A 23744-nucleotide genomic window follows, 5' to 3' on the forward strand; every position below is an offset into this window, starting at 1 on the left:
CATCAGGAAGAAGGTACAAGAGCCTCAGGACTCACACCACCGGATTTAGGAACAGTTATTGCCTTTCAATCATCACACTCTTGAACCAAAGGAGATACTTCATTCAGCTTCACTTGCCCCGTCATTGAAATGTTCCCACAACCTATGGACTCAATTTCACGGACTCTTCAACTCATGCTCTTGATATTGCATGTTTATTTATTTATTATTATTACCCTTTTTTTTATATACTTTGACTGTTTGTTGTCTTCTGCACTCTGGTTGAATGCCCCAGTTGGGCAGTCTTTCATTGATTCTGTTACGGTTATTATTCTATAGATTTAATGAGTATTTAGAGTATTATGTCTTACTGAATTCAAAGTTCAAAGTAAATTTATTATCAAAGTACGTATGTGTCACTGGATACAACCCTGAAATTCACACCACCGGATTTAGGAACAGTTATTAACTCTCAATCATCAGGCTCTTGAACCAAAAGGGATAACTTCACTCAGCTTCACTAGCCCCATCATTGAGATGGTCCCACAACCAATGGACTCACTTTCAAGGATTCTTTATTTCATGTTCTTGATATTTATTGGTTATTTATTATTATTTCTTTCTTTTTGTATTTGTACAGTTTGTTTTCTCCTGCACACTGTCTGAATGTCCAAGTTGGTACTATCTTTTATTGATTCTATTATGGTTATTGTTCTATTATGGATTTATTGAGTATGCCCAGAAGAAAATGAATCTCAAGGTTGTATCCAGTGACACATACGTACTTTGATAATAAATTTACTTTGAACTTTGAATTCACTAAGACATAATACTCTAAATAAACAATAGTCAGATAATTATGTTAACGTTGTGATAAAGGGAGAGGATAAGCAGAAGAAAGATTTCATGGTTACCAACAAAACCGCTAATTTAGATGCGAAAGCTGCAGTGCACTCAAACTAAAGCTTCTCAACAATCAAACTTAAAAATGGCCAAGTTAACATAGAGAAGGGGTGATCTTAAAGTGATATAAAAGTACTGCCAGCTCACTTGTACCAAAATTTATCTCCCAGATGTAATCCTTCAAACATAGATTTGCTGACAAGAACGTAAGAGTAGAAGCTTTAGTCATATCACTCCTGCACACTCTGTCACTGTGACTGATCCTATGTCTGAGATCCATTTCCCTGAGAATTTCCTTCATTTATCTCTGAATAAATTCTCATCTACAAATCTAGTGATGGCAGCTTTGAATATATACACTGGCTGCTAGCCACATACTGTCACTCTGCTCAAGAGGGGGATCCCAAAATTTTATCAAACCCCTCATCCTGACATTCTGCCTCTAATTTCCAGATCTCCAGCTGGAGAAACCAACTTCTTCATGTCAATCTTGCAAAACTCTCTCAGAATCTTTAATATTTTAAGAAGGTCATCTCTCATTCTTCTCACTTTTAACCTGAGTAGACCAATCTTACTTCATTTCTCTTCAGAGGAATCCCTTACTGCAGGAATCATATTGTACTCCCATCAAACAAGCATATCCTTCTTTCGGCATGGTGACCAAAGCTACACATTGCACTCATGTAGAGGTCTCACAAAGAGTGTGCATAACAAATCCTGAAGTGTTTATTAAGGATAATAACATCAAAAACAATAGAAAGGTTCCACTGCATGGTGTATCTTACTCTCAGAATCTTAAAATTAATTCCAAAAGTCATAACTCACCCATGTCATGTTGCTGTGCCGTTTTCCACTTCCAACGTTGGAGGGTGTTAACATTCCAGGTTCCTGTGAGTGAGCGCTCTTCTACAGATACCACTGTTCCCAACGGTTTCAGCAAATCCTGACAAGTTCCATTTAAAGAGAGAACTTAGGCTTTATTAGGTGTGGGTAGGCCCATTGTTTCTGCCTGCTCCTGCCCACTGAACCAATGTCCACACACCTTGGCTCTATTTTGTCCTCCTCGATTCAGTCCCTTCCTACCGACATCCATGACACTTCACGTGCTCCCTGGCTCTTTTCTCAGTTCCTCTGCCTCAGTCACATCTGTTTTCAGGATGAGGCTTTCCATTCTAGGACATCTAAGATGTCCTTTCTTCATCCTTCCCCTCCCCCCACCTTTGTTTTCTTCCTTCTTCCCCCTTTCTTTCCAAATTTGGTGCATCATTCATCTGCATATCGATGCACTTACATTTGCAGCACTTTATATCACATTGTCATGGACTTCACAATAGCAGTTTACACAAGGCTAACATTATCTTTAGTTAATTAAAATTTATTTCATAGTTTGTGTTTTTATAAATAATTTCCTTTTGGCATAATACTTTTTAAAATTTTTAATTGTTCTTAAATTATTTTGAATAGCTGTGAGCGAGATACTTCACCAGCAGTTAGTCATTCTGTTAGCTTAGCTATTCCCTTGCGTTTGGAGAAGCCATTGTGCTGTGGTGGCTGGTGTCCCACATGGTGGCACTGCACCATGACACATGAAACAGCAGAGTCCAGAGCACAGGTAACCAACCATTTCAGGGCAGCGGAAGGTCTCATAGTGTGTAGAATGACAGGGAAGGGAAAAAAATGACATAAGAAAGCTTAATAGCTAGAAAAGGAAGTGGTAAGCCTAAGGATGAAGATATTTAATCATTATTAATTTAATTTAATTTATTCTATGTGAGGCAGCAAGGTACTACATTGACCGGATATCCTTGTGGGTGTAAGGAACAATGCCAAACAAGGCCATGATACATGTTCAGAGAGCGTTTAATTAATTAATTAATGTATTTAGAGATGCAGCGTGACAACAGGCTCTACTGGCCAAACAAGCCCAGGCCATCCAATTACACCCATCTGGCCAAGTAACCTACGAACCTGCCCGTCTTTCTGGAATGTGAGAGGAAACTGGAGCACCAAGAGGAAACGGAGAGAATGTACAAACTCCTAACAGACAATGGCAGGAAATAGTAAATGAATTGTGTGTGAGCATGTTTACATAGAGGTGCACAGGGAAAGAAGTAAAATGCAAAAAAGGAGGGAAAAAAAGAATACGTGAAAAGGAAAATACAGGATGTGCTCATACTCGAGCACTGAGGGCGTAAAAGCAGGCTTAAATGTCTAGGACACCATCTTGTGAAAGTTTCTACACCTTATATGAGACATTGTTATTGTATGCATTTCATGTAATACTGTTACAAATAAATTGACAACAGACCTTCAAATTGACTGTCACAGGTTGGGATAGCACAGGGTGTTCTCCCACCTCATATAAATGCAGAATTCTCAGCAGAACCCGGCGTAGGTCTGGTTTAGACCGTTTACCTTGAAAGGCAGAAAGCTACATTAGTGATTCCAAATTAGTGATTTAAAATAAATACAATATCAAAAAAAAATCAAATTGTATGCAAGATTTTATTAAGCACAGTAGAAGCTTTTCATTATGTCCAGAATTGATTGATCTACCGTAAGAAACAAAAACATCAAAGACCGACATTAATCCAGTACAAAGGACCATGGAAATAGATATAAAAAGACTATTAAGTTGGCTGCTATTTTATTTAGTCACCACATTCTGAAAGAATATATTTGTTTTGGGAGTGCATAGGAAATGAAAAATAAGAGGAAAGATTTTGTTGTTTCTTAACCTGTTCAGCAGAAGCTGAAGTTTGCAGATACAGTACCTTGTAAAAGTATTCGGCCCCCAACCCTTTGTTCACATAAATGAGTATTACAATTAGGGATCTTGATCATTTTAACTGAGAATTTTAATTTGTGAATCACATACTCCTTTTTTCACAATAGAGCCCAAATACACTGGGGAAATTATAAAAAAGGGAAAAACGAAAAATTCAAAACCTGAAATGTCAGCAGTTCAGAAGTCTTCAGCCCCCTTTGCTCAGTACTCAGCTGAACCACCTCTCGCAGCAATTACAGCCAGTCATCTTTTCAGATAAATCCCTATCAGTTTTGCACAACGTGATACAGGAAGATTTGTCCATTCCTCCTTGAAAAATTTTTCAAGCAGTGCTACGTTAGTTGGGGAGCGGCAGTGGACAGCATTCTTGAGGTCTTGCCAGAGATGCTCAATCAAGTTATGGTCAGGACTCTGACTGGGCTATAAAAGGGCATCAATTTTCTTCATTTGAAGCCACTCCATGTTTGCTCTGGCAATGTGCTTTGGGTCGTTGTCCGGCTGAAGGATTAACTTTCTCCCCAGTTTAACCTGACTGGCAGAGGCTTTTATCCAGGACCTCACTGTATTTAGCAGCATTCATCTTCCCATTAATCCTGACCAGATTCCCAGTTCCTGCTGCTAAAAAGCATCCCCTCAGCATGATGTTAACTCCACAATACTTTACAGTAGAAATGGTGTTACCCAGTTGATGCACAGTATTAGATTTACACCACACATACCGCCTAGTGTAGAGACCAAAACCATATAACCATATAACAATTATAGCACAGAAACAGGCCATCTCGGCCCTTCTCATGTTCCACTTTCGTCTCATCCACCTACATGACCTTCTTCCACATTTTTACAGTATCTTCTAAGTGACAATTTGCGAAGTATTTACAGGCAAGGATATGCTTTTTTTTAGCCAAGGCTTCCTCCTTGTCACTTTTCCATAAATACCATTCCTGTACAAGGCCTTAGAGATTGTGAAGCCATGAACTTCATCACCCGTTGCAGCCACTGATTTCGGCATCTCATTCAGAGTGACTGTTGGCGTCACAGTAGCCCTTCTTAGAAAGGCCATTCTTCTCCAGCGACTTAATTTTAAGGTGTCTGCCTAACCTAAGCAGTGTGGCTGTGGTTTCAATATGTTTCCACTTCTTCTCGATGGACTGTACTGAGCTCCAAGGTACGTTCAGTGCCTGTGAGATGGTCTTGTGGTCTTGTACACATCGTCAGACTTGTGCCTGTCCATTCATTTCCCTGACATATCTTCAATGTTCTTTTGTCTTCATTTTGGTTTGGTCTGTTGAAAATCCACCATACTGTTGGAACTTACAGAGAGAGGAGGTATTTACAGTAGTCTTATAAATTCTTTTAAATAGATGGTTCTCCAATTTTCTACATCAACAAATTGGGTGATCCAGGTAAGATAAATGAGAAAAGTTAGCCTAAGGAATGAATACTTTTTTACAGTCTTACAATCTAGATCTTTCATTTTTAGTAAATTGTTGACAGGTTTTGGAATTTTTCTTTCGATTTCACAATGAAAATGAGACAGTAAAGTGTGAAAAAAAGTTGTGGAGGCTGAATACTTTTTCAAGGCACTCTGACATCCATCAGAGCAACTCCAATGCACAAGTTCTGACATTCGCCTTGTGATGTGATCACCCACCTGTAAACACTGATGAAACCTCCCCTCACCAAAGGTCAATGTAATCAATCCACTGACGACCCTCTATAATTATGTGAACGCTAATGGAAATTAAGCAATTTAAACTAATACAATAGTATCAACACGTCTTTTGAAAACCTCCTGTAATTATAAAGCGCTGATGGAGAACATATATAATTGCTGAAACACCACCTAGAGAGTTCCTGTAAACATTGATACATTGATAAAGTACTATCAAAAGATCAACTTTATTTACCAGATACATTTACACATATTAGGAATTTGCTATGGTGTGTTGGAGCAATATGCAACAAAATAACAACAAAGAATAAAGAATTTAATAACAAATAAAATTTAGATGTTAAAGTAGATAGGCAATAAAATGTGCTTAAACACAAATACCAGAATGTATTTACAACGCATACAGCACTATAAAGAGTAGTTGAACGTGTTACAACGCAGTGCAGTCACTGTGATAATAGATAAAAGGGGTGGGAGGTGGTTATCTAGAATGGTTTTTCAGATTAACTGTCTGGGAGGAAGCAGCTTTTAAGATAGTGTTAAATTTTTGTTTTAATAGCCCTATAACGCTTTCCAAAAGGGAGCTGCAATGATTTTTTCTGCCCACATCTTTGTCCTGAACACTTGAAAGTCCTCCAATGACATTTTCTGCTGATCAGACAGTTTGCTGTTGCTTTTCGTATACTGTGAGAGGATGCTACACCAAACCAGACAGTTATGGCCAATGCGAGAACACTCTCTATGATGGCTGTGTAGAATTGCACCACTATGCTCTGAGCAAGATGGAATTCTGCCAACTGTCGCAAGAAGTGCATCCCCTGCAGAGTATTTTGTTAATGAAGGAGACATGGTTCTCTCACAAATATAGAAATGCAGCAGCTATTCGCCAAAAACATGAAATACAGAGCTTTCCTGACACTGCTCAAGGATTCCTGATAAATATTTGGGCTCCTACATTGAAATCCTGTGGTCAGTGTGATAGTGTCTGAGCCCTAAATCAAATAATGGCTCATGTTCCAGAGTTCCAAGTATTATTAAAAGGAACTTCGAAGGTTCTTAAATTAACTGCTTGTTTAAGTATGTAAAAGAGCATAATCCTTGTTAATTCATTGGTGTTGTCAAACTCCTGAGGGAGTGCTGCATGATTATTTCCGCCAGGATACAGGATACACCACTTTCTCTCGAGCTAACTCAAATGGACATGGTGTCGGTAGGAGGGATTTGAGTTTTTGATTGGCTTTGTAGCTGGTTCGGCACAACATCGTCTGTTCCTGTGCTGTAGTCTTCTATATTCAATGTTCTAAATTGGAGCATGGAGAGGGAGAGCCCTCAGAAATGGCCTGCACTTGCAGGGGACAGAATTCTTTGGATTCATGGAAAATCTGCAAAATTGACAAACTTTGACAATAAGGTACAGGGAATGAGTAGACACGTTGGGTCCAAGTTGGTTAGAACACAAGACAATCACCATTAATATTTTACCCAACTTCAGCCATAAAAGCTAAGCTGCCTTGAGTACCCTATGGAAGGCATACCATTGTTCAGGAATCCCAAACACAAGACATAGCCACACAAATGAACTGTAACCCCTGTTTTCTAGCCTCTTGAAGATAAAACTCTGATATTTATCAGCTGTGCTTTTTGTATATGCCTACAAGTTTTGAATAATTTATTTTCACGAACTCCCAGATACAGGTAGCTTTGCACCTTAACAATTTGTGGTTTCTCAGTTATTCAGCAAATACTCCCATTACCTATAATAGCTACAAAGTTGATGATCTTATACTTACCACATTAAATGCCAAATACTGTTTCTTTACCCTCTTACTTATGCACGTCCTTTTGCAACTTCCCGCTCTGTCTGCAATTGATCTACTGTATCTTTTTTTTGATGGCATTTTCAAATTTGTATGAGCATGACAAAAACATTTTAACGTCTGCTAAATTCAAACTCTCAAACACTTCATCGACTCACTGAATATGCAACACATCAATAGACTGTAAATCAGTCATGTGGTTTACCTCGAATTAAATTTTGTAGATGTTCATTGTGGTTTGAATTGTATCGCCACCCAGGCACGGAAAGTGTTAGGAGATGAAGGTTGGATGGCAGAGAGAAAGAATTTGCTTCATTGTCACCACGTGATTTGTTTGTTTGGGTAAGTACTGCTTTACCTGTGGAATGCATCACAATATTAACAAAATGATAAAAACAATAATAACTGACTTTTTTTTGCTTATGTATTTCTAAACTTCAAACACTAATTTTAAAAGATCAAGAAAAATAAAATGATAGGCTGGCTTGCACGCAAGCAACTTATTACTGACTGTACATACAACACAGTGCTGAAGAACATAAAAGGAGCTGTACACCATTCTGTAGTCAAAAGTAGGATCACGCTTATTACCACTGTCTTATTACTGTTCCATGCTTAGAATGCATTTCAGGAAATCTGATCACTTGACTATCCTTCTGCTACAGGTGGAGGCTAAAAAGCGAGGCTCCAGAAAGAAGGACAATACTTGCTGGAGGAAGAGGAGTGGCTATGGGATTGCTTCAAGTCAGTGGACTGGGCCGTGTTCAAGGACTCAACAGGGAATCGGAATGAGTACACCATGGTTACCATGCACTTTATAAAAACAGTCATAGAGGAGTGTGTCCTCACAAATATCATTCAGTCTTCCCCAACTAAGTCCTGGATCAACCAGGAGAATTGCAATCAGCTGAGGGTTAGATCAGTGGGATTCACCACCAGCGACTAGGAACGATACAAGAGGTCCAGATTCAATCTCTGGAAAGTCACTTCACGTGTGAAGTGGCAATATCAGACCAAACATGAATCACAGAAGGATGCTTAACAGCTATGGCAAGGCTTGAATGCTATTACCACTTACAAAGTGAAACCAGGCGACATAGGTGGCAACAGAGCTTTGCTTCCAGCAGATCTTAATCTTTTCTATGCTCACTTTGACCATCAAAACATGGGAGAACCTTCACGAACTCCCAATGCTCACAGTGACACTGTGATTTCAGTCTCTGAGGCTGACCTGAGAGCATCCTTCAGGAGGTGAATCCACGGAAAGCATCTGGACCAGATGGGGTACCTGGCCAAGTACTAAAGATCTGTGCTGATCAACTGGCTGGAGTGTTCACCAATATCTATCACCGCTCACTTCGGCAGTCTGATGTGCCCACCTGCTTCAAGCAGGTTTCAATTATACTGGTGCCTAAGAAGAATGTGGCAAACAGCCTCAGTGACTATCATCCAGTGGCACTTACATCCACTGTGAGGAAGCGCTTTCGGAGGTTGGTGATGAAACATATCAGCTCCTGCCTGCTCCGATTTGCCTACTGGAACAACAGATCCACAGCAGATGCCATTTCATTGCCTTGTCACTCAACCCTGGAACATCTGGACAGCAAAGATGCATAAACAAGAGAAAATCTGCATATGCTGGAAATCCGAGCAACACAGATAAAATGTTGGAGGAACTCAAACAGGTCAGGCAGCATCTATGGAAAAGAGTACAGTTGATGTTTCGGGTCGAGACGTTGACTGTAGTTTTTTCCATAGATGCTGCCTGGCCTGCTTGAGTATCTCCAGCACTTTGTGAGCGAAGCTGCATATGACTGCAGCTTGGCATCCAATACCAACATCCCCTCAAAACTAACCAATAAGCTTCAAGATCTAGACCTCAGTTCCTCCTTCTGCAACTGGATCCTCGATTTCCTCACCTGCAGACCACAATCTGTTTGGATTGGCAACAAAATATCCTCCACAATCTCCATCAGCACAGATGCACCACAACCCACTGCTCCACTCACTTTAGGCTTATTGCTGTGAAGCTAAGCATAGCTATAATGCCATACTTAAGTTTGCCGACAAGACCACTGTCATGGCCGATTCAAAGGTGGTGATGGATCAGCATATAGGAAAGAGATTGAAAACCTGGCTGAGTGGTGCCACAACAATAACCTTTCACTCAGTGTCAGCAAGACCAAGGAAATGATTATTGACTTCAGTAGGCGGGAACCAGAGGTGCATGTGCCCGTCTTCACCAAGGCATCAGAGGTGGAGAGTGTAAATCCCTTGAAGTTATAATTTCAGAGGACCTGTCCTGAGCCCAGCATGTAAGTGCAATTATGAAGAAAGCACAGTAGTACGTCCACTTCCTTAGAAGTTTGCGAAGATTCAGTATGACATCTAAAACTAACAAACTTAGCTAGATGTGTGGCGGGGAGTATACTGGCTGGTTGACTCAAGGCCTGATATGGAAGTGCCAATGCCTTTGAGCAGAAAATCATAACAAAAAGTAGTGAATATGGCCTAGTCCATCACAGGTAAAGCCCTCCTCATTCAGCATGTCTACACAGAGCACTGTTGCAGGAAAGCAGCATCATCATCAAGGACCCGACCATTCAGGACATGCTGAACCGCTTCCTTAACCTAAGGGCTCTCTTTCAAGGGCTCTTCATCTCATGTTCTTGATATTTATTGCTCATTTATTTAATTTTTCATTCCTTTTTTGCATTTGCAGCTTGTTGTCTTTTGCAAATTGTTTGTTTGACCATCCTATTGGGTGTGGTTTTCATTGATTCTGTTGTGTTTTTTGGATTTACTGTGAATGCCCACCAAGAAAACAAATCTCAGGGTTGTATATGGTGACATAATATGTATTTTGATTATAAATTTACTTTGAACTTATGTAACATGAAATTTATTGTATTGTGGCAGCAAATCAGTAAAATTACTTTAGATTACAAGATAGACCTACAGTGCATAAACAAAAGGAATAATTAGGTAATGTCCTCCCCAGTTTACAAATACCCAATTTATGCACAACCCATATGTGTAAACAACCATTTCTTGGCTATATTTCCAACTTGCAAACAATATGGGTTCTGAAAAGTTCAAAGGAATGAAACCCTACCGTAACCTGGTGAGAACCTACACTTGGGTTTCATAAGACAAACATCATAAATACTATCATTTGGTTTATTTATAACAGCGGCTGACAGGTTCATGATTATCAAGGGTGTTAAAGGTTACAGGAAGAAGGTGGGAGAATGGCACTGAGAGAGGTGATAAATGTAATACTGAGGCATTATAAGACATTGGCCAGACTGCACTTGGAGTGTTAGAAACTGTTTTAGGCCCCTTATCGAAGAAGGGGTGTGCTGGCATTGGACAAGGTCCAGAGGAGGTTCACAAGAATGATTCCAGGAATGACTGGATTAACATATGATGAGCATTTGATGGCTCAGCGCCTATACTCACTAAAATTTAGGAAAATGAGAGGAGAGCTCAATTGAAATCTATTGATTTTAGAGCATATGTGGAGAGGATGTTTCCTATAGTCTAGGACCAGGAGGCACAGCCTCAGAATATAAGGACATCTTTTTAGAACAGAAATGAGGAGGAATTTCTTTAGCCAAAGGGTAGTGAATCTGTGTAATTCATTGCCACGGATGACTGGGAAAGCCACATAATTAGGTATATTTAAAATGAAAGTTGAAAGGTTCTTAATTAGTAAGAGTATCAAAGGTCATGGGGAGAAGGCAGGAGAATGGTATTGACAGGGATAATAAATCAGCCATGATGGAATGGCAGAGCAGGCTCGATGGGCCGAGTGGCCTAATTCTGCTCCTATGTCATATGGTCTATTTTTAAAAATGGTCAACAGCAGCATCCGTAGCCTTTGAAAGCGGTGTGCAGTACTTCAGTTTAGTGCCACAGAAAGCATTGACATTCCTGAACTGAAGGGCAGTAACAACAGTCTCTGCAACACCAGAATCAGAATCAGGTTTAATATCACTGGCATAGGTCATAAACTTGGTTGTTTTGTGACAGCAGTACATGGCAACACATAAAAATTTTAAAAACTACAAATTACATTAAGAAATACATTTTTAAAAATGAAATTAAATAAGTAGCACAGAAAGAGAGCAAAAAAAAAATTAAGGTAGTTCACATGGGTTCTTTGCGCTTTCATAAATCTAATGGCAGAGAGGAAACTGTTCCGTAAGTGTGTGTCTTTGGGCTCCTGTACCTCAAACTGGACTGGTCAAAGAACATGAGGCTGTCTACAAGAAGGGTCAGAGCCGTCTCTATTTCCTGAGGAGACTGAGGTCCTTTAACATCTGCCAGACGATGCTGAGGATGTTCTACGAGTCTGTGGTTGGCAGTGCTATCATGTTTGCTGTTGTGTGCTGGGGCAGCAGGTTGAGGGTAGCAGACACCAACAGAATCAACAAACTCATCCGTAAGGCCAGTGATGTTGTGGGGATGGAACTGGACTCTCTCACGGTGGTGTCTGAAAAGAGGATGCTGTCCAAGTTGCATGCCATCTTGGTCAATGTCTCCCATCCACTACATAATGTACTGGGTGGGCACAGGAGTACATTCAGCCGGAGACTCATTCCACCGAGATGCAACACAGAGCGTCATAGGAAGTCATTCCTGCCTGTGGCCATCAAACTTTACAACTCCTCCCTTGGAGGGTCAGACACCCTGAGCCAATAGGCTGGTCCTGGATTTATTTCATAATTTACTGGCATAATTTACATATTACTATTCAACTATTATGGTTCTATTACTATTTATTATTTATGGTGCAGCTGTAACGAAAACCAATTTCCCCCGGGATCAATAAAGTATGACTATGACTATGGTAGCAAGGAGAAAAGGGCATGTCCTGGGTGATGAGGGTCCTTGATGGATTGTGTGTTGAAGATGTCCCTCGATCCTGGGGAGTCAGGTTCCAATGATGGAGCTGACTGATTTCGTGACTTTCTGCAGTTTTTCTCAATCCTTGTGCAGTCCCCCTTCCATAATAGACAGTGATGCAGCCAGTGGAAATGCTCTCCACAGTACATCTGTAGAAATTAGTGAGAGTCTTTGGTGTCATACCACGTCTCCTCAAAACTCCTGATGAAATATAGTCACTATCATGCCTCCTTTGTAACTGCATCAATATGTTGGGCCCAGCATAGACCTTCAAAGATATTGACACACAGGAACTTGAAACTGCTCAGCCTTTCCACTGCTCATCCCTCAGTGAGGACCGGTGTGTTGTCTCTCGACTTCCCCTTCTTGAAGTCCACAATCAATTCCTTGGTCTTACTAAGGCTGAGTGCAAAGTTGTTATTGTGATAACAGCTATCCAGCTGATCTATCTTACGCCTCCTCACTGTCATCTGAAATTCTGCCAAAGATAGTTGTGTCATTGGCAAATTTATAGATGTCATTTGAGCTGTGCCCCGGCACACAATCATGGGTGTAGAGAGAATAGAGCAGTGGGCTAAGCACACATCCCTGAGGTGTGCCAGTGTTGACTGTCTGCACTTTGACAGTCAATTTGGTGTCTTTCTGGAAACTTGACTACTTCCAATTGAGAGTCATCCTGATGTAGTTTCCAGTTCTGGAGTGCATTTATTGTGTTACCACGCCAACAACCTCCCATCCCTCCATCCACTACCTGATAATGTCAAATTCAAAGACTGACCTCCTGTCCTGCTTACCCATCCCAAGTATTCAAATGTTTGCCCACATCCTGAATCTACCATCCCCTTCAAAATATGAGGAAGGATATTTCAAATCGCAACCCGATCTATACAGAAGTGCCAGTTTTCAGTCTTCTCTCAGTCAAATACCCTTGAGATCCAGATACCCTCCACCTATGCCTGACAGTTCATACAATTGTGCTCAGTTCCAGTATCAGGCATACTTGGAGCCACTGCATGGGTTTGTTCAGATCAACCTCTGTGCCCATCAGGATGGCTGCTCTTACCAATATCGATTGCTACATCATGCTTGCCACAGGCCGTAGGAGATCAGAAGCATTCTACCATGAGTGGTGCAGAAACTATGTAATGAGAGGTCCAAGGTTAAAACTGAGATCCAGTCTCTCCAATGTCCGGGTCCTACTGGATACCTTCATAGCAGATTCACAGGATGGCAGTCAGTACTGAAACATCCATCAGATAAGATTGCTGCAACACAGTAATTTTTATGTCTTTACCATTTTCAGCATTGTCTGCATGCTGAATGTAGTTCAAGTAGCATGCAGTGAAGCAGCATCCAAGATATGGGATGTGGTCCACATTTCTAGAGTCTTGTAGGAGACCATTATTGTCAGAGGGTGGTGTTGTACAGCTGGGGAACATTTCTCTTTAGGACATTGAGTGCAACGTCCAGCCCTTCACGTGGTTCAATATTGGCAATTAAAGAATATCAAGGCCTCAGGAGCAGACGGTATCTCTGCTGAAGTTCTAAAACACAGCGGTGAGGAATTTCAACTATAAATCCACAACCTCACTGCCCACATTTGGGAAGAGTATATACCAAGAGACTTCAGAACCGCCGTAATTCTGAGCATCATCAAGAAAGGAGATAAATGCAGTAACTATAAGATGATCTCCTAGCTGTCTGCAGCAGAGAAGGTCATGCCAGAATCCTCCCCAACTGTCTCAAACCAATAGCTGAAGAGAAACTTCTCAAACTCTAGAGTGGATGCTGTCCTACAGCCTCATTGGGATAAGATTGATTGCATCCATATTTATCCTTCTTTATTTCAGGAGAAAAGTAGGGAGCAGAAGCAACCATCATAAATGGCTTTTTACAACCTCACTATAACCCTTGCCTTCACCAGCTGGGACATCATTTCAAATATGGCTGCGCATAGAAGCTCATCGCCATCACATGTCTGCCTCACGATGGTACACAAGCCATGATACTAATCGACAGATCTTGATCAGACCAGTTTCAGATTGGAATCAGATAAGGCAGTGCTGTTGATCTGACGCTTTCCTTAATCTTTCTTGTCACAGTGCTCCAGATCACCTCCAACAGATTTCCCACTTGAGTGAACCGACTAACCCTACAGCATTCCTGAACCAGGGTTTCTCAAAACTCATACTCAAACTGGTTATACTCGTCATATGTCCTTGAAAACTCCAGAATATACAACGACTTACATTTCATCCCATGTACAGATTCAGTCACACATACCCGAGACAGGCCCAAGTGCAACGACAGGTCTAAACTCGAGAGCCAACCCGCTCTGATACAAGGAAGAGGTTGTGGACTTTGAACCGAACATTAGCCAGAAAAGTGGGCGTACAACAGAGGTGTCATTCAGTGTAAGGTTGTAGGCCAGGTCCCATTCCTTGTTGTTCCACAATCTTCGGTGAAGCATCATCTGTAAGTGTTGTTAGGGGGAACAGCAAACTGTCAAGATTACAGAATTAAGGGAGCAGAAACAGTCTCTCATAAGAAATCACAATCCTAACTGAAGGTATATTTATATTATCAATGAGTTCTGTGGAGGACAGTTATGTAAAATGCTGTAGAAGGAACAATGAGGTAGAGAGTTGCCTTGCATGTTTTTAAGTTTGATATCTCTCCTGCAAAGCTAAGGTGCTATATACGCAAGTGAAAAAACCCAAATGTGGCATCATTGTAAACAGGAAGAGATTTTGAAATAGCCCCTCTGATACACAAAATGATCAATTTTAGTTACAAATTTTAACCGTTTAAGTGCCATTTAAGTTATTTAGCACTCAGATGACAAAAGCTGTATTTATCAAAAGATGGATACTTGTGGAAAGTTTCAAAAACCTATCACATTTTTCAAATAAATTTATAAATCTCTGTTGCTTATAGTCCTTTCATCTGTATAACTGCAAAGATTCAATAATTTAATTATGGTTTTAGATACTGGAATAACTTATCCAATTACTTGTCCAGTCCTTTCTTGGAATACGTAGGTATTCTTCAGTTTCAGGACACATTTTAACACTCAGAAAGCAAAGCTAAGCTTGCCTTTCAGACCCCCTGATGTATCTACTTTCAATAGACATGAGCGCTCTGGGAGCTTGTGATTGAACCATCCATTTTGTTCATTGCCATTCTGCAATAAACTTTGGGAATTGATCCACTTCCTCCTCCTGGCCACATTTATACCCATCATTTGTAAAGATTATTATAATTGCAATAACTCTACCCTATTCATGAAAAATCTGTCCTGCCTGTAACTGTATTTTGTATTTGCTGATAAGAACTCCTATGTATTACTGTTCATATTGTCTGGCAGCCCGTTTGTCAATTGTTCATATTTTCCACATCCACAGTACATTGCAAAGTACCGTGCTGCTGGTGCTGCGAAGAAAAGCTCATTTTCATCGTATTTATACCCTGGATATATCTGCCTATGACAATAAACCTCAACTTGAAATTTGAACTTTTCTTTAGTATTCTGTTACATTAGTTTAAATCTCCCTACTGCACTATTCAGCTTGTCTTGAAGAATTATAATAGTAGTTCCCTAATACACTTGCTCCTACAAAAAAAAATTAATCCATTCTATTTTAACAGCCTTGCAGTGGTATTTTGGCCTTCCTATTTTTCCTTTTCCTTAAACATCAAAAGAGACTACCTGATGAACGTCACCCTTGAGGTCCTGTGTACACTTAAGTCACTGTAGGCTCTGAAGCACAATTCAAGTGAGATTATTCCCACTTCAATTGCAAAGTTTCACAAAACACTGCTGGTTATTGTAAGTTCATCTATAAACTGTAAGTGTAAAGACCAGCTGATGTTTTAAATCATCCTGGAAAAATATCTGCTCTGCAGGACTTTTTGATTATACAGGTTTAAAAAATAATAATCAATGAATAATGAATTGTCATATTATTTTAAAAAAAAGCAGAAAAAAAAACTTACTCACCTCCACTTGCCCATCAGCCTGGCTGGAAACACCATGTGCTCTCTCAGATATCATAACAAGCCTTGTGCCATTTTCCTCAATATAAGCTGTCCTTACAAGAGGGTAGTAGTTCTGAAAAGACCAAGGGGAACATCTATTACAATACCCCAATTGCAATATTCTGGAGGAAAACTGTTATCCTTAATGTTCATACTTTGATAAATTATTAATCTCTGTACAAATTTTCAAGAGTTCACTATTTCCATTTGCATGATTAGCTTTTTCAAAGGGAATAACATGAAACCGACGGAAATTTGACTTGCACATTCATGTACATTTTAATAATTTCCTATCAAAACAATGAACAAAATCCAAAAGTTCTACTATAATCTTCCAATAGTTGTATGAAATCAGAATCTTTTTCCATTTACAACAAATACAAATGGAATATAATTAAATGCACTTACCCTGGCCAGAGTATTGTTGGTGTGAACCTTATACTGTCTCTTCATCATCTGGTAACCATTACTGTCAGTGAAAATGGTCCTATCTGTTTTCAGATCTGTAGTCATCCTTAAAATTGCTTCCTTGTTTAATTCTAGTGGCCCAACAATATACTCCTGCTCAATTCTACGGCACAATAGTGATCCATCATACCCTTTAGATACGTTATAGATCCTCGTGAATATTGCATACCGGTATTCATTTGCCAGGGCAGACACATTGCTGTTTAAAACAAAATGTCATTAGCATTTAATGTCCCCTTTTGGGTAGATTTTTTTTCATTTGGCTGTTTCAAAATGAGCATTTATAACGAGTGGACATTTCATGAGTATCTGTGCCAATGAAAAAAAAATACACAACACACAAGAAGACAGGTTTTCTCACACCTATATATCAAAAGTTTGTTTTAATCATGAATTGGAACCAGGAACAAAATTATGGCTGAGATGTAAAACATGGGTGAAAAATAGACTACTCTATTCAGGAGTTCTGGATTAAGCTTCATTGACTAACAAAAACACACGATTCCACCCTTCATTTTGTAAGCTCTATTCGCTTACCCTTTTATGTAACCCTACTCTGCACCCCATTCCCTAACTACAATAGCAGTCCCACGATTTGGTTCTGGGGTCAAGATAAAAACTAAACAAAAGATTAACATAAGTGTGTAAGTGTACAGACATTCCCCTAATTTTTCTCCGTTCTTTAGGGTGATCTATTAGGGAGGTTCTCCTCCATCCTGATCAAAAAGGCGCAACAGCGCCTTTATTTCCTGCGGAGCATGAAGAAAGCTCACCTCTGTCTCAGGATACTGATGGACTTTTACCGCTGTATCATTGAGAGCATACTCACCAATTGCATCTCAGTGTAGCATGGCAATTGTCCCATATCGGACCGCAAAGCACTCCAGTGTGTGGTGAAAACTGCCCAATGGATTATCAGCACCCAATGTACCACCATTGAGAACATCTACCATAAACGCTGCCTGGGCAGGGCAAAAGCATTATCAAGGATGCATCTCACCCTAACCATGGACTTTTTACTCTCCTCCCATCCAATAGGCACTACAGGAGCCTCCGTTCCCGCACCAGCAGGCACAGGAAGAGCTTCTTCCCTGAGGCTGTGACACTGCTGAACCTCACATCACAGCGCTAAGCAGTATTGCACCCATATTGTACTGTGTCAGTACTTTTATATTTGTGTGCTGTAGCACTTACTTTTCATTCGCAGGTATTTTGTAGATAACACTATTCTTTGCATTTCTGGTTAGCATTTCATTGGCTTTGTATCTGTACTTGGTACAATGACAATAAAGTTGGATGTAATCTAATCTATTAGTCTATCTAAGTGGTTTACCACTTGTAGGCATTAAGACATTGTGCTGTATCAATAACCCACTCATATAAAGATTATTGCTTCCACAGTGACTTTGGCTTGCGTCAGCCACACAGGATTTTATGTGCCATAGTCGGATTGTTCTGATCACATCCATATGAGGTTTGGAGAAAAGAATACAGGTGACTACCTCATGGATATACGATGGCACTGTGCTACAACACTTGCGACCTCTCAGCTCCGGGAACCCAGGTGCAGACTTCACCTCTGATGCTATTGACGTGAAGTCTGCACATTCACCTTGTGATTGCATGTGCCTTTACTCCTGTTGGGTATTTCCGGGTCCTCCAACAAACAAAATATGTGCTGATAGATAACTGGCTGCTGTTAATCATCCTTAACATGGGTAAAAGAATGAAAGGGTAGCTGCTGCGAGTGGCTGAAAGAACTGCGAGGGTGCAGGGAAATGAGACTGATGGGATATATCTAATCACAAACAAGAGAGAATAAAATGCTGCAGGAACTCAGCAGGCTAGGCAGCATCTATGGAAAAGAGAGCAGTCCATGTTTCAGGCTGAGACCCTTCAGCAGGACTAGAGGGTCTCGGCCCAAAACATTGACTGTATTCTTTTCCATAGATGCTGCCTGGCCTGCTGGGTTTCTCCAGTACTTTGTGTCTGATGGGAATAATTTGCTAAGAGCGAGCATGGAACCAATGGGCTAAATCCTTCTCTGTCCCAATGAGTGAGAAAGTATGTTTTACTGACGGAGATGTTCATGTTTCGATCAGAATGAAACTGAGACAGCATTGACCTCCGCAATGGGGATATAAGATCCCACAGTACTATTTAAAAAGAAGCTTTTCAACAAGCAAGATTGTATTGACTTTATATACAGACAAGTTAGTCTAAATTGGCATTTTTAATTTTTCATCCTCGATTAGAAAATCACTAAGTAAAGTCCTTACAGTTCAACATACATACCTATAAAAGTACTGCCTAATTTCGGTTACTAGTGTTCCAGTAATGATTTCTATTCCAACAGACTTTGACACTGTCACCGCTGGTCCATTTGGTGTGAATATGTAATTATCAGAAATTGGGCCCCGTTTTACATCTCCATTAGCGTGGTACTCCAAGAATTCCTGCTTTATTTTGACAGTTTCCTGTGAGGACCTGCCATTTGCACAAAAAGCCAAATATTATAAAAACTGGTTGATGGAATACACCCACCTGGCATTTTCTCATGGCAACTAGCAACCACGCACTTCAGAACAGCAGAGCACAAAGCAGCAAAATTTAAATTAACCCTTAGTGTTCAATACGAATGCAAGATTTATTAAATATGTGTTTCTTCAATGAGGAAGGAGCTACGTGCAATTCAGTTTCAATGTGTTGTAAAATTTGAATCCTCTTCAGAAAATAATGTTTTCTAGATAATTCCCTTCAGGAACATGGATAAGAAAAGCATGCAGAAAAGTATTTTTTATGACCACGTGTCCACATTTTTGATTGGACTAAAATAAAATGGGGAGTGTTTGAACAACGGAGACGAAGGAATCGAATGGTGCTGAGGGAGGTGCATTAATAAGTCATCACACAATGGGCCTTCCAGCTCATGGGACTGCCAGCACTGCTGAATGTTCCTTGCATGTCAGAGGTCAGGTCGAGAAGTCAGGAAGCAAATATGGGGCATGACTGGTCGGAGTGAGTTCACTAGGCTGTGGCAGGAGGGGAGTAACCATGTACATCTGACACAGATCATGCCTCATCAATATGTGCCGCCCATGGTCCAAAGTTCCTGGTCAAATTTCAATAATGGCACAATTTGATCTGTAAATCATTGCAGTCTCATGCCACTCCATTCTTGGGCTACTGAAAGCAAAATAACCTGGGTAAGGATTTCTTGGCCATTGCATTTACTATTTGATCTGTGCTAAACTGGCTATTATCAACAACCCCAGCAGGAAAGGGCACTCAAACTATACAGAATGGTCACAGATAAGATTCTGAAGCAGAGAAAGGAGAGAATGATTAATGCTAACAAAAACAATTCAATTTCCTTAGCTGGATTGCGAGTTGCAATTTTTGAGTTAAAAGTTCAATATTTTATAAATGTATTATAGGACAGATTTGTACTGTGCTACAGGCTGTTTTCTACACAGAACAACAATCATCATTTATATTCATAATTACACAATGTAGAGGTTTCCAACAGAAACAAGCTGTTATTTCCATTTTATGCAAATCCAGAAAGAAAAGTTTGTTATTGCACACTACATCAAATTTTGAACCACATTTCCACTGTTCCAACACACTGGAGTTTAAATGAAGAAAGGCTATTTCTGTAAAGCTTGATTTACATACCTGTCGGTGATGCTGTGCAACAAGTTAGTATCTTCGTTGAGCAACAATAAATAGCACTCATTCATCACTGGGAACAGTCTAAGGCCTTGATTTTTCAATTTGCCAACTAATTTTCTGTCAAATGCAATCTCTTTCCCTGCGTACGAGGTTGGTTCTTGAGTACATTGGCCTTCTAGTCCCTTGGTGCAAATTGGTTTTGTCGCTTTTACTAAGTAGCTGCGATAACTGAGAGCATCCAGCCTTACCAGAACATACAGATCAAAAGAACTGTTGGAGCCTGCAGATTTTTGAATCTGCAACAGAAATGGAAAAGTGCATTATTTAATTATTTCATCAACTATCAATTATTTCAGTGTTTACTTACTCAAGGAAATACATTTTTTAAAAAATAAGAGACAAAATTATTACAAATTCACTGAAAGTTTACTAATTTCAACCCCTTCTCAGCTGGATTCACCTTTTGCTGACCAGCTCTTGTCCCACCCTTTCCCCCTCACCTCTTTATGCTGACTATGTCTTTGCTACTATTTCAGCCCAGATGAAGGATTTCAACCCAGAATATCGACTGTCCACTTCCCGCCACTGATGCTGCCTCCAGCAGTTCGACATTTGATTATTTACTTGCTAGTTTTACTCCAGGTCATTTAACCCTCAAGTTTAGGTGAGCCCTGATGCTCCAAAGCTCTGGTGAGAGAGAGCAGGTGTACAATTTGCTCCCAGGCTAGTTCCATTTTATCTTCACCTCTTTCAGGCAAGTGCTATAAGACAGAATTCTCTCTTCTGATCTTAACTTCCCTACACTTAGCTTGACTCAGATCTGAAGAGGACAACGCTGAACAAGGAAGCAAAATCAAGTCCATTTTAGCGTGTGGAGCACATAACTTGATCCTCTGGGGGCGGCCTGCGGTTCTCCGAGTATTTAGCCTGAGGCCCCATTTCAACAATGCTGATAAAGTCTCAAGAGCCTGCTGTCAAAGAGGACATTAGATATAGAGCACTGCTAACACCACGTAACACTCAGGTGACTGTTCTCAGGTATCTGGGTCTGTGCAGCGAGAAAAAGGCATTACTGGTGCCATCAAGAGTGAGATGCTGTCATAAGAGTTCAAGTTACAGATGGAGAGCAGGCGCTGAAATCCCAGGAACTGTGAATGCCAATCTGGTCCTTTCAGTGGGGGGAGAAGCACTCTTCTCCCCCTCCACTCGCAACTTTTCAACTGCAGATGATCTTCCTAATAGAGCCCTTTAGTAATACTACACCAGGACAGACTCATTTTGTAGTGGAGCTTCACAGACACAGAGCTGATGCTCGACTTGTGCCTGGGCGATGGATGTCTCGTTTGCCTTTGTGGTGTGGTGATGCACAGTTCTGCCTCCGATCCTTCATACTGAGCACTCTGCTCCCAAAAATCTATTATTCAATCACATAAAAAGCAAACGCCTTCATGCTGTGTGGGCCTCATTGACAAGGTCAACGTTGATTGCCCAACCTTATTGCTTTTTTCAAAAAAATAGCTTTTTGAGCTGTTTCAGAGCTCAAAAGTCAGAGCTGTCAAGAGTCAAGACATTGTTATGGTATGGAGTCACATACTAGATCCCTACCCCACCTTCTCTACCACTGAAAACTTGCTAGTCTCTCTCTTTCCCAATTCCGACAATGATTTTCTCTTTTCACAGATCCTTCCTAACCTGCTGAGCTTTTTTCAGCAACATCAGTTTTTGTTTAAAGCTCCTAGTGATACCTGTGAAACAAATAACTGATTTATCTGCTTCTTGCTGGCATTGTTTGGGAGCCAAATTTTAGCATATATACCAGGAAAATATCATTTCTTCACTTCATTCAGTGCCATGCCATCCTCTACATCAAGCACGTAAAACTGACTCAGTCCTACATCTGTTAGAGCAGCCTGCCCACCTTGCAGACCTTGAAGGGAAACTTGACACACTTTCATCCGGCTCAGACGTGGAAGTGGTTTTACTTGCGTGAATGGAAAACAAAGATCATCTTTTCTGAGACAGTTCTTAAAAAGCAATTTCAAAGGCGGATTTCTCTCAAGCGAGTTTAGACAGCAGAAATATGAACCCCTTTTTGTCATATGCTTTGCATATTTATAAGATTACTTATTGTAATCACATCAATGCTCTCAGCAAAAAGTATCCAATACCTGTGATGGTACAGCATTTCCTGCATCGTCATACACATTGATCATTGAATCAGCAACCGTGATATTAATAATCGTTGTGATGTTCCATCCAAGAGGATTGTATACTGTGATCTGTAAAGAATCATCCTCTTTCAAAATAGGGAGAAAAAGAATAAGTCAGACTTTCAAGAGAAGTGTGAACATGTTGATTGCTATTCACTATCAATTATGCTGATTAACCATCACCAATTATTTTTAAAAATTACCAAAATGACCCAAGTCATGAAATAATTATAATGTTATGATCATATGTCCAAAAATACATCTTTGTCACTGTAGGATTACTAACATGAAAAGTAATAGAATTACGATTACTAAGCTTTTAAATGGGTATTCTTGAAGCTAATTTTTCCTCAATAGCCCTATATTGGCTAGATCAAAATGAAAAGAACAATGCTACTTGCCTCACTATGCCATGAATTTAAATTTTAAAAATACAAGTGTTTTTACTGACAGCTTTCTTGGTGAATCTGTACATATCTTTTGCCCAGTTAACACCGAATACTTGTCGCCAGTTAAAATGAAAGCTATCATTAATGTTCAAAGAGACTTTGCTTCTTGGTTATGGCGCCAGCCATACCTCTATTTCTGGTGTCCTGTCTGTACGGAAGAGGATAATCAAAGTTACTCTTCCTGCCATTCAGAGTTTCTTGAAATATGGCAGCCATTACCAATTTCACAGCTCTCATCCCTTGCAGTAGGTGATCCATGTACATATCTCTCACTTTGGGAGATTCTGTTCCAGTTATACCATCATGATGTTGTACCTAGCACAGAAGCGTTAATATTTCCATTCAGATAAAACAAAAATATATGATTTTTGAGGAGAGTTTAATCATTTTTTACTTCAATTTCAGTAGAGGAGATTCTACAATTAAGCACGCATTACAAGGCAACTATGTTTTTTTTTTGTTTATTGGGTGGTAAATAATTTCACTGCAAATCAGCAGCTTACACCCTGTGGGCAAATACGTTTCAGTGATATAGAGCTGTTCATGTTCATGTTCCTCTACATTATGCTGTAGAAGATCCACCTTGTTTCTTTGTCACCTATTGGTTTCCAAATGTTTAGAAATGAAAATACTCTTACTTTCTATATTAAAGAACAACCACTCCTTCATTAATTATTAACTTCTCCAACCATTGTTGTTGTCCCAGGTACAGTTTGATGACATTTCTATTCAGCACCTTGGGATGTTTTATTACAATAGCTATCTAATGGTAGCTACATTTCCTCTTGTTTTTAATATGCTCAAATAAATAAATACAAATTCTATTCAACA

General features: G+C 40.0%; 1 protein-coding gene across 1 annotated transcript in view; it reads right to left on the reverse strand.

The window, feature by feature from the left end:
* man2b2 (mannosidase, alpha, class 2B, member 2) overlaps positions 1 to 23744 on the reverse strand; it is a 71604-nt gene that overhangs the window by 10767 nt on the left and 37093 nt on the right. The window contains exons 9-18 of the mRNA XM_063046678.1: positions 23042 to 23228; positions 22423 to 22550; positions 20258 to 20550; positions 18875 to 19066; positions 16520 to 16778; positions 16074 to 16184; positions 14357 to 14546; positions 7368 to 7520; positions 3191 to 3297; positions 1708 to 1825 (exon numbers count right to left, since the gene is read on the reverse strand). Of these exons, the coding sequence (XP_062902748.1) occupies positions 1708 to 1825; positions 3191 to 3297; positions 7368 to 7520; positions 14357 to 14546; positions 16074 to 16184; positions 16520 to 16778; positions 18875 to 19066; positions 20258 to 20550; positions 22423 to 22550; positions 23042 to 23228 (1738 nt within the window). The remainder of the gene's footprint in view (positions 1 to 1707; positions 1826 to 3190; positions 3298 to 7367; positions 7521 to 14356; positions 14547 to 16073; positions 16185 to 16519; positions 16779 to 18874; positions 19067 to 20257; positions 20551 to 22422; positions 22551 to 23041; positions 23229 to 23744) is intronic.

The sequence above is a fragment of the Mobula hypostoma genome, chromosome 4, assembly GCF_963921235.1.
Source record: "Mobula hypostoma chromosome 4, sMobHyp1.1, whole genome shotgun sequence".
NCBI lineage: Eukaryota > Metazoa > Chordata > Chondrichthyes > Myliobatiformes > Myliobatidae > Mobula > Mobula hypostoma.